This window comes from Polistes dominula, unplaced genomic scaffold, assembly GCF_049000335.1.
Source record: "Polistes dominula isolate Pdom_NZ unplaced genomic scaffold, Pdom_raw_medaka contig_18, whole genome shotgun sequence".
NCBI lineage: Eukaryota > Metazoa > Arthropoda > Insecta > Hymenoptera > Vespidae > Polistes > Polistes dominula.
The window spans coordinates 3,935,963-3,949,467 of NW_028301164.1; the positions used below are offsets into that span (position 1 = coordinate 3,935,963).

The window sequence follows — 13,505 nt, forward strand, 5'->3', positions numbered from 1 at the left end:
ATAACTTGAAACCCTCGAGGTTTAACGGCAAACGTTTGGTAGGCCTAGGTCAAACTGTGGATAGTAATGTTGAGTCATAAATAATAAAGATACGTAGAGAAAGTCTAAATTAATCTAATCAATTGCCTAGTTTTTGTTTGGTTTTTTTTTTCTTATTGTTCGTTTTATTTTTTTTATTTTTTTGTAAAGTAATTAATAGAATGAACGATATGAAAATAGTAATTAAATCAAACGTTACGGATAATATTTTGTTATATTGTATTTAGTATTTAATAGTAGTAATTTAGTATTAAATTTAATAATATAATAATTTAATATTTAATAAGTATTGTTTTTGGTATTAATTTTCTTGTCTTTTCTTAGTGTTCAATATCTTTTTTTTTTCAAGATTTTATTATTGAAAATCAGATATCAATCTTTTGACAATTGTATATATATATAATGTACTTAATGTATTTTGTAAAAAATCCAATTTATATAATTTATATATTTAATATTTAATATATTTAATAATTAAAAATATATTTAATATATAAAATATTTTATATTAATTTTATGTATGTAATATATAATAAATATATATATATATATAAATATTTGAAATATAATATTTCGAAGTTTAATAAATTATAATTAAAGGTTGTTTGTTTGGAAATTACTAAAGATAAAAAGAATTAAAAAATATTAGAGATTTAATTTCGTGTGATATCATCGAGACGTGACACATATATATATTTCGAAGGTTAACACGTCCTATCGATTGTCCCGTTGCACCCTTTTACGCATCAAGCCGCAATATCGCGTGGCGTCTTCGAGAATGAAAATGCACGCACGCGCGCATTCTTATATTTCCACACACACACACACCCATATATAATAATAATTTATATATTATAATAAAATTATTTTATTTTATTTTATTTTATTATATAAATAATATAATATAATTTTATTTTATTTAAAATTATTCTATAATAAATAATTAAATTATAATTATTTATTAAATATAATATATTTAACAAACAAGATTTCTCCTATAAATTATTTTAATAATAAAAAGTATTATCTTTAAAATAAATTTGAATAAAAACATTAACGATATGTAATATTTAATTGAAATTAAATAATCATAATAAAATCAAATGGGCAATAAACGAATTGAAAATAAAATGTAAAGAAAATATTTACAAAATTGTATCCCAACGATGTAAGAAGAAGTCGAGTGTTATTTTCTTATTGGAGTAACGATGACGTATACATATATATGTATATAAGGTATATAAACACGTAACACCAAAGAGATACATAAGTATATAATAGTGTTGCATAGTAAAGTTCTTGCGGAACGGTCTTAGAACGATTGGCAGTGGGCGTAATGCCAACGATACTAACTAAAGTATCTACGTATCTGCGTATTTAAATTTTAGAACATCGAACTTAACAATAATAAACCGTAAGAAATATAATGATGATTGAATGAATATTAATTTTTTTAAATACTTCTTACTTTATAATCGTGATATTATTAATAATAATAATTAAAAATAACAATGATAAAACTGGTCGAACTAACTTGATACTAACTAAAGTATCTACGTATCTGCGTATTTAAATTTTAAAACATCGAACTTAACAATAATAAACCATAAGAAATATAATGATGATTGAATGAATATTAATTTCTTTGAAAATACTTCTTACTTTATAATCGTGATATTATTAATAATAATAATTAAAAATAACAATGATAAAACTGGTCGAACTAACTTAATACTAACTAAAGTATCTACGTATCTGCGTATTTAAATTTTAAAACATCGAACTTAACAATAATAAACCATAAGAAATATAATGATGATTGAATGAATATTAATTTCTTTGAAAATACTTCTTACTTTATAATCGTGATATTATTAATAATAATAATTAAAAATAACAATGATAAAACTGGTCGAACTTGTTTCGTCAATGATTACCTAATAATAACGATAACGAAAAACCAATAATTTATTATGTCAAATTTCTTTATTATGATTTTCGAATGACATGCACGATTCTTAATTCATCACGTGTAACCGAAGAAGGAATAAAAAATAATAAAAAAAAAAAAAAAGAAAAATGAAAATAGATGACTTAAGGATGACTTAAGAAAAAAAAAACAAATAAAATAAAATTTATGCATATCATTCTTCACTAACTATATCTGACTACACCTACATAGTGTGTGTGTGTGTGTGTGTGTGTGTGTGTATGCACACATTTAACATTGAGTGTTTCACGTTTCAATCTTTTGTTATTAACGTGAAGGAAAATGTAATCTTCGTAGTTGCAATAAAAATTGTTGACTTCGAGAGATAGGAGGAGTAGACACTAATAATAGTAGTAGTTACTCATGCAATAATCTATATATCTTTATAAAAACGTGTATGTGTATGTGTATGTGTGTGTGTATGTTTGTTTGGTCGTTTATTCGTATTCAATGTTACTTTTTGGATTTTGTAGATTACATTTTTTTTTTTTACACGATTTTTTTTCGAGTTAAATATTGTGGTTTGTTTGTTTTTTTTCTTAAATTTATTTTGTAAATGATACTTAAGAATTGTTTAACAATGTTTAATAATAATAATAATAATAATAATAATAATAATAATAATAATAATAAACAAAAGATATTCACTGTTACTTTCTAGATTTAGTAGACTAAATTTTTATTTTATATTAAAACATTTGTTAAACTATTCTTCGAATAATAATTCGAGATAAATATTCGTTGCATCTTTGTTTTCATTTAAATTATTAATAATTATTTTGTAACAAATTTAAAAGAAAAATGTTAAAGATAAATTATGATAAAAAAAAAAATAAATAATGATAATCAGTGTTATTATTATCAAGTTCCAGTGAGTTTTATAATATGAATGATACTTAAGAATTCTTTGACAAAGTTTAGTAATAATGATAATAATAATAATGATAATAATAATAATAATAAACAAAAGATATCGAGAAACTTGAAACGATATTATTCTTGATGTTTGAAGAAGTAATCGTTAAGTATATTGGTGGCCTATAAAAGCAGTAGCAGAAAACCGCATTGCGTCAAGTAACATTATGAAATTCGTTTTAGTTTTTAAATTATTATACCGAAATGATATTGTTCAATTGTTGAGAAAATCTAAATCATTTTATTCCCATAATATATATTTCAATGCAGCAAATATTATAACCGCATTGCGTCATTTAATAATAATATTTGAATTTCATTTCGGGTTTAATGTTATACTATCTACAAATGAATAAATGTAAAATGTTCTATTTGTACAAACAACGTGTGGAATGTAAATAATTTTATTGCTACAATTTATCTCCTTTTGCAAATACTAAACACCGCATTGAAATAATTATAATATTGGTTTCGATTGTAATTTTTTAATTTTTTTAATTTATATTTTCGATTTTTCTTTTTTTTTTTTTTTACGAATATAGAAACATCATTTATAGGATTAATATATAATAAAATATTAATATATAATAAATAAACACATATATTTTTTAAGTTTAAATATATATTTAAAAACACATTAATTTTTAAAATTTAAATTTAAATATATATATTATATAATATATATTTAAAAACACACATATTTTTTAAATTTAAATATATACAATATAAAATATATATTTAAAAAAATTAATAATAAAATATATTATTATTTCTTTTTACATGTGTACGAATCCAAAGAATGTTTTTTTTCCTTCTTTTTTTTTCTTTTTACCTAATCAGCTAACAAGTTGATTTCTTTCTTTTTTTTTTTATTTTACATAAAATTAACTTTAAAAATACGTCGAATAATAATAATTTAATATAATTTATATCTTTCGATTCGTACGAAGATGTTTCAAAATAGAATATTGCATAAATGGTGACTAATTGATCGAATATAATTCAAAACAGAAAAAAAAAAGAAAAGAAAAAGAAAGCTTAACTCGAAACGTGCAATGATTTGTAAATATTTAAAATCAACGTTAATTCGAATAACAAGTTTATGATACATATGTTTATTTCATGGGATCAACCAGTTTACTTTAATCAAGTTTTTTCTTTTGAATATAATCTGGCAATTAGAAACATTTCAAGAAGACGTTTTGAAACAACCTTGAAGCTGTTTCTGAGTTGTTTATTTCTTCTCTCTTAATATTACGAATTGTACGATCGGATGAAATTGACTTTGATTTAAATCAAGATTTTTTTTCTTACCTTTTCTTTTTCCTCTTTTTTTTTTTTTTAAATCTTTTTTTTCTTGTTTTTTATTTCTAATATAAGAGTATTCCAATGTACGTAATCTTCCTACCAATGTAGTTTCATTTTTTTTTCCTATCTTAATTATCTTTACTTAATCCATTACATTATTATTGTTCGATGAATATTTTTCAAATTATTTTATTTCTTTTCAAACAAAATTAAAAAGAAAAAAGGAAAAAAATTAAAAGAAACAAAAATATGAAATAATATCAAAATAAAATCGTATGTTATAACAATTGTCGCGTGCAAATAATTGAATACCTGAAAAAAAAAATAAACAATAAAAAAATTCTCTCTTTTTTTCTATTGGAAGAAACAAAACGAAATTACATATTTTAATAAAGATTAATTTTCCTCTTTTCTCAGATTAATACGTATCTTTTAAAAATTAAAAAATAATTGTATTAAAAATAACAAAAATATTGTTCGTATAAATTTCCGCATATTTCAAATTACAAACAGTAGTTCAAAAAATAAGAGAGAAAATAACTAAACGTATCTAGAATTAGATGTCCTTACGAATAATATTCTGTCATTTGGCAAGGTATCGTTCGGCGTCGGTTAGTCATTTTGACGCGTTAATGTTTCATAAGCTTTGCCAAGTTAATCGTTTAGTATTACTGACCTTCAATCGATCGATTCAAGTATTATTGTGACATTACATCGAATACTTTTATTTAAATTATAAAATTAAAATATATAAATTACCATTTCTATTTCTACATATGTACCGTACGTATCTATTACATATGTTATTACGTATGTATTCATTTATATATGTATGTAAATTTATTTAAGGTGAGAGGTGCGAGGTGAACATACTCCCAGTTCAATCCTACTAATAAGATTTATTTAAAAGAGGTATTAGAAAAATTACAATATTAGTTTCACAATCTTACGGTTACAACTTAGATAAGCGACTGTATTCTTACAACTGATAACGACTTATAATACAACTGCGACTGTTATGACTGATGACTAACTACGGCTACGACTATACTACTACTGCAACTGCTACTACGACTACTGCTGTGACTACTGCTAACTTCTTATTTCTTTCCACGTCTTTTATATCACAAATGACCTACACCCCTTTTGAGAGGGAAGGAGCTTACGAATCTTATTGACCAATAGCATAAGGATCCACCTGTCTACCGACAGGTACAGTCTATGGTTTTCGGTAGTGGGAACTATGCATAAAGAAACTTAATCTAGAACATTGGAATGCTACCCTTTTTATGGTATCGCATATGTTTACATAGGTATCTGAAATTCTTCAAAGGGTCCCGACACTGCACACATGGTTTTTTTATTGCACCAATATATACTGATAATCCTTAAGGTTCGTTTATGGTTTTATGGCCTACCTGATCTTTTCTTTTAGTCCCTGAATAGAGTTTTCCTTTCCAAAAAATAAGATATAAAGAAAGGACTGAATACTAGTTTTTTTGTCTACATCTGCTACACTTAAAACTCTCCTACATGTATGTATACATATACGTGTGTAATATACATATATATGCATCCAATTGATTCGAGAATACTTGTTACAAATTTTGAATATGAAACGAACGTTTCATGCTTCGTTTTACTCGTTAATGAACTCTTCAAAATCATCGTTAGGTGTTTCTTTTTTTCTCTCTTAATTGGCCAATTGCAATTATTGTTAATCGATATCGAATCTCGTAGAAAAGATATTTTACTAATTTTACAAATTACAATACATTTTCGTACTTTGTTCTTATTACTTATTACTTATTATTTATTACAAATAAATTGTATATTAATTTATAATAATAATAATAATAATAATAATAATATATATATATATTTAATAATTTATAATAATTAATAATTTTTTTGAAAAAGATCAAATGTTTTATGTATTATATTCTAATTATTTAATTAGAATTTGTTTAATTATATTCTTATCGCATTGTATTGATTTTCTATATAAAATAATTGAATTTATTTTATTTTATTAATTCATCTCCATTATTATCTTCATTTTTATTTTCTATTATGTTTCGTTTTATTTGATTACAGACTTTGATAAACACTGTTTTCATCGTCAACAATTATATTCTATCACATTGTATTGATTTTCTATATAAAATAATTGAATTTATTTTATTTTATTAATTCATCTCCATTATTATCTTCATTTTTATTTTCTATTATGTTTCTTTTTATTTGATTACAGACTTTGATAAACACTGTTTTCATCGTCAACAATTATATTCTATCGCATTGTATTGATTTTCTATATAAAATAATTGAATTTATTTTATTTTATTAATGCATCTAATCGTAAATTCTTTTCTCTTCTATTGTAATTGTTTGTTTATTTGATTACAGACATTGATAAACATGGTTTTCATCGTCAACAATTACATTCTATCGCATTGTATTGATTTTCTATATAAAATAATTGAATTTATTTTATTTTATTAATGGATCTCATCATAAATTTTTATTTTCTATTGTAATTGTTTGTTTATTTGATTACAGACATTGATAAACATGGCTTACTGCGTACTGATACTACTTGGAAAATCAGTACAAAAGTTAGTCTTTGGTGAACTGAGGGTTTCCGAGAGACAACATTTAAAAGACAAATTCTGGAACTTCGTCTTTTACAAATTTATATTCGTTTTTGGCGTACTCAATGTACAATACATGGACGAGGTCGTACTTTGGTGCGCATGGTTTACCGCTCTTGGATTTCTTAGCTTGCTCAGTCAACTTTGCAAGGATCGATTCGAATATGTGAGTATCGATAAAAATATTTTTTAATTGGTTAAAGAAAAAAAAAATTAAAAAGAAATAAATAACATTTCCGTCATTACCGAAGAATCTTCATCAAACGAACCAATAAAATTATTCTTGAAATAAAAAATAATGTTAAATACACACCCACACACACACACACAAATAAGATATATATTTTTAATTGTTATAACGTTGAGCTTGTCAATAAATAAAACAAACGTTATAAACAACTTTTTTTTGCGTTCTCTCACAGAAACATACAAACACACAAACACATAGAAATACGCACGAGTCCTTGAATTTTTCTTTTTAACGACATACGAAGCAAGTTTTTTTTTGTTTTTTTCTTTTTTATTCTTCGTTTATGTGTATGTATATAAGTATAGGAAAGTACACCATTAAAAGTAAGTTTCGCTCGATATAATAATAAACGTGCGTATAAAATTGTATGAGAGAGTTAAGCTAGCGTGTTACTACTCGCTTATATGTACATACATATATACATACTTGTACAAATAATTACACACATATGTAAATATATGTAATCTTATACTCGCGAACATTTTACGGTAAAAGACACAATCGCTTACGTGGATTAGATAACTTAGAAAGTCGAGTACTTGTCTGCCGTGTTTAGTTTCCTTGTTCATCGTATAATTGGAAAATTTCATTGTTCTATACGTTGTAATACAATTAAATAAAATACAAAAAAAAAAATAATAATAAAATAGAGAAATAAATTTATATTATTGAAATACGATCAATCGATTTTATCGTAACATTCGTTCAATGTTCTATGAAATATAATATAATAAAAAATAATAATAATATATATATATATAATAGTAATAATATAATAAAATATAATATAATATAATAATAAAATTTAAATTTTAATTATGTTATTAATAAATTTATCGATAAAATAATATATATTTGTATTATTATATATTTCAAAATTAATAAATATATATGTATATATTTATTATAAATTATTTAATTTAATAATAATTTATAAAGTAACATAAACAAATTTATTTTTTAATAATATAATATAAATATAATACATATTTTATATAATAAATATTAATTATAAAGTATAATTATAATAAAAATATAAAATAAATATATATTTTAATTATAAATATTAAAAAATATTATTATATTAATAATAATTAATAAATATATATATATATATATAATATGAAAAATAAATAGAATAATTAAAATATCTCACAAATCAATGAAACTATTTCTAAAAATGTTTCAATATAAAAATGATTGATTGCATTGATTCAACCTAAAAATAAAAAAAAAAAACAAATAAAAAAAAAAATAAAGAAAATAAAAATAAAAAAGATAAGATCGATGAAGATTAATCGGTGGTGAGGTCAGGTGTTTGGGGAATGTGTGAACGATGTTACGAAAAACGAAATCTATCGAATGTTTGATAGATTAATCGATCTTCGTATTATAATCAGCTTTTGTATTTATCTTGATGATGGTAAACGCCAAGCTGTTCTTTTAAATGCCAACTAACTATACTATAGCACTCCGATGGAACGCAGTTTTCCGTTACGCAACCAAGTAAGGATCCGAGTAATCCCGTTAAGTTAATCCAATAGAGATAACGAGGTTATTGGATATAGACCTGCCAAAGCACAATTGTAACCCGCTCGTGTTGCATCTTTTCTTCTCTTCAAGGAAGATAACAATACGAAATAATTAAAAAAAATAAAAAGAAAAAGTAAAATAATTCATAAACTTGATCGATTTTTATTCAATCATTCTACTACATTCTCTCTCTTTTTTTTTTGTTTTTTTCCATCGTATAAATTATGCTAATTAACAGTTTAATTTAATCATTTTTATATAATACCAATACTTAACGTTTAATTTTTCTTCTTTTTTTTTTTTTTTTTTGGTTTCTTAAATATTTATCAGAATAAAAAAGTATACCTCATTAATAGGAAAATAACTTTTAATAAGATTCAATGACATAATTATGATAATAAGGAGAATATATTTCAATGGATGTTTTTATAATCGTGTTGATTTATAGACAGTTTTTGCAAATATTATTTACGTTTTTTTTTTTTTTTTTTTTTTTTTAATAACTTGCGATTCAATTTCAAGAAATATATTATTGATTAATGATTCTTAGATTTCGTTTGATAATTATGATAATTTACATAGATAATAGTACGTATAGGTAATTATTTATTAAACCAGTAGTTCTTAATCGATGTTCAGCGGACTTGTAACAAGTGTTTCGCGACATTTGATAAAAGTCAAACAAAAGTCAACAAAGCTCAGATATCGCACTAAAATTGACGAAATACAATTTTAGAAAATAGTTAAAAGTTTAAGATTTTACTAATATAATATTTTTAAATTATCTTTATAATTTAAAATTATAAAAATTAATTATATTTACTATAATATTATCTTTTTAAATTATTTATTTATATTAAATATAATATATTTAAATTATATATATATATATATTATTATATAATTATATTATTAAATTATGTTATCTTTTTTTATTTACTATTTTTATAATTATCTGTTATCTATAAAGATAAATATTATTAAATATAAATTATTAATAAATATTATAAAATATCTATAATTAAATGTTAAATATATATATATGTTATATTATATTATGTTATGTATAATGTATAATCTATAACTTCCAATATATAAAAGTTAAATGTTAAGGCACATTTTTTTTTTGTTGGTTTTATTATCTTAATCGTCTTAAAATGATTTCGATGTTCCGCATATTTTTCTTTTAATCAAAAATATTCTGTGACTTCGAAAAAATTAAGAACCACTGTGTTAAAGTATTAAACATCATTTACACGAATAAAACTTTAAAGTAAGATTAAAAAAAAAAAAAAAGTACAATGTATGTGTGTGGTTGTTCAAGAATGATTAAAAATAATTTTACCTTTTACTTTTATGTTAATCAGCAGGAAGTACTTTTAGAACCTTGAAATCTTGATATTATTTACTTCGATTTTATTTGATTACAGTTATCTTTTTCTCCGACCACACCAGGATGGAGTCATGCACGACTTCTTGGACTTTTGGCAGCAATTCTAGCACTTTCTACATTTATGCTCTTGTTGTGCACCGCTGCAGTCTTCTTTTTGGTGACCTTCAATACTTTCGCCTTTATGGCAGCAGAGGTAAGTCTCTTGGTTGAGTTCTAATTACTATTCTTACAATTACCTTACATATATTATATATTATTTAGCTTTAAATTAATATTAATATTAATATAATAATTGTGTATATATTTTTAAATAATTTAAAATAATTTAAAATAATTTAAAATAATTTAAAATAATATAAAATAATATTTTATATTTTTATACTATACATAAATTAACTTACTAAATAATATATATATATTATTTAAATATAAAAATTTATTTAAATTTGAATTATTAAACTAAAATTAAAATTATATTATATTAATATTTTCTATACATAAATACATAAAATATTTATATATATTTTATTATAAAAATTAAATTATTGAAATAGAAATATTCGACAAACATATTATAAACACGTTTAAAAGTTTCGTATAAACTTATTTAACAAAATTAACTAAAGTTTTAACTAAAATTTGTAACACTACGTGGTTATATTATATTTATCATTATTATGTAAAAGAAACCTTAAATTATTATCTCGTAATTTAACGCCCACGCATACATACATACATACATGCATACATATACTTCAAATTAAAGCAAACTTAATTCTAGGAAATTTGTGCTTTATTTGTTGTTTCATTGCTTGTTTAAACATCATATTAAACGTTAATAATATGTTATTATTTTGTACTTCTACAAACACAAGAATCCATTTAAAATTCACATTAAAATCAAATTAATATTATTATTATTATTATTATTATTATTATTATTATTATTATTATTATTATTATTATAATAATATTTATCAAATAATTTTGCAAACGCTTGCATTTGATAATTCAACTCAAGCATATACAAGATAATTCACAAACTCTTGTCATCTAAATAGCTCGAAAAGTGTGATAATAACAGAAAAGTGGATAGAAAAAAAATGTGTCTACAAAATTCAAGACTATAATATGACATTAATATTTTTTTCCTAGGTTGAGTCATTTTTGAGATTTATTGGTCAACTTAATACAACTTAATTGCATATAACAACATAATATAACTATAATAATATATACAACTTAATATAACTTAAAATAATAACTTAAATAAACTAAATAATAATTTAAATAACTAAAATAATAACTTAATAATAATATATACAACTTAATATGACTTAAATACAACTTTTTATCAGACTTTTGAAGCTGTTTAGGTGGCAAGAGTTTGTGAATCACAAAAGATTTAAACATATAATCTAATCACTTCCATGAAATAAGATTCATTTGTTTAAAACAAAAACTATATATATATATATATATATATACATTTTATCGTGATTATTAATAAACAATTCATGAATAAATATATCAATTTATTTAAACGTTATGAAAGATAAAACAAAAGTTAAAAACTACCCCTTCCGGGTTTATCATCTGACGTCTTTTGAAATCTTAATTACGATCATAATACTCGCTTGATACATAATCCAATAATTTCTCCTTAAACCTTTCTCCCCCTTCTGCCCCCTTCTACCCCCATCTCTTCCTTCTCTCTATCGTTGATTATCAAAGCATTTAAAAGTCAAGAAAAGTTTATTGCACTAAGCTTTCACATCTCTAACTGTAAAACGAAGAAGAAATTCATTTCAGATTTTCTTTCAGTGGTGAAAAGATAAAAGATGAAAATGGCTAGTGTAATCTATTTTGTGAAAAAAATGAAAAATAATAATAATAAAAAGGTTACATAATGCGGAATAAGTCAAAAGTTTATTTCTCGTGCCAAAAAATTCTTTAGATCATTTTACAAATTTACGACATTTTTTCTGTTTTTTTTTTTTTTTTTTTTTTCATAAACTTTTTGCACTTTTTTTATAATTGGACTTGCAATTCTGTGATATAAAATTTGTACTTTTATAATTGGAAATGGAAAAAGAAATTGGCTTTTGAATCTTTCTTTTTTCTTTTTTTCTTTTTTATTTTATTTTATTTTTTTTTTATTTTTAAATGATGCTCACTCGATTATTTAAGCTTGATAAAAATTTTGTACACGTTTAGAAACTTGTTTTCAGGTTTATACTTTACACCATGCACGTCTACACGCTTAAATATACGTACAAGCATGTAGTTTTGTGAATGTAAAATTAAATTTATTCATTAAATAAATGAAGGTAAAATATCCTTTCGATACATTCTCGACACTGATTCTTTTCATTACTCGGTTAAAAGAAACTTCGTTAGAAAAATATATTATATATCGTAAAAACCACATTAACGTTAAAAGTTTCTTGTTCATATTTCATTGGAAGAATTTTCTAAGAAAGAAATAATTCTAAGAATACTTCTCTTAGTCTTATCCTACCTTTCTAATCGTATTATCTTAGAAATGATTATATGTTTTTTCATTTTTCTTCTTATTATTTAATAAATCACTTATTTCTTATTTTACGTAATACTTCCGAGATATTAATCATTGATATTATTATTAATTATGTACATACAAATTATAATTATGCTTATCATCAACGTAACAAAAGATATCATTTATATTTTTTTTTTTAAATCAAATATATTTCATTATAAATTTATATTATATTTAATTATTTTATTAAATAAAAATATTTAAATATTAAATAAAAATTATTATAGTATATTATATTATATATTATTATTATTAAAAATTAAATAATTTAATGTTTTTTTTTACCTATTCAACTTCCCTATGATACAAAGTTTGTAAAATAACAACTATCGTTCACTCGATTACACTAACTTTTCTAGTTTTCTATATTTCTCTATTTAATTTTACATATCAAATATATACAAAATAATAATTGTATTATACTTGTACACAATGAATTATTTATGAATAATTAAAGATTTCAAAGAACGATAAATTGCTTGACTAAAACCTTGGAATTACCATTCGAAGGAATGGGTTTTAACGAGCAAGAGAAAGGTCTCGGTTAACAACCCGTACCTAGTTACATTTTTTATTATTTTTCTATCCTTTTGTATTTCTCTCTCCCTCTCTCTCTCTCTCTTTCTTTCTCTTTGAAAGATATATATCTCATCATTTCTCTATTACACTTCAGTTAGCCTCGAGAAACTTTCCACCTTCTGTTTCAATTGCAGTGACCGCAATAATGCAATCCATTTCCAATAGTTCCAGATATTTTCTTCCAATTAAGGATCGATCATTCTAACTTGATTATTATACTCTTCAATATATCTCTTCTCTATACAAGTTTCTTACGTTAGGAT

General features: G+C 22.4%; 1 protein-coding gene across 1 annotated transcript in view; it reads left to right on the forward strand.

Moving 5' to 3' along the window:
- LOC107070134 (E3 ubiquitin-protein ligase AMFR) overlaps window positions 1-13,505 on the forward strand; it is a 38,439-nt gene that overhangs the window by 15,891 nt on the left and 9,043 nt on the right. Inside the window, exons 4-5 of the mRNA XM_089178993.1 lie at window positions 6,815-7,072; window positions 10,120-10,275. Coding sequence (XP_089035119.1) covers window positions 6,815-7,072; window positions 10,120-10,275 — 414 coding nt within the window. The remainder of the gene's footprint in view (window positions 1-6,814; window positions 7,073-10,119; window positions 10,276-13,505) is intronic.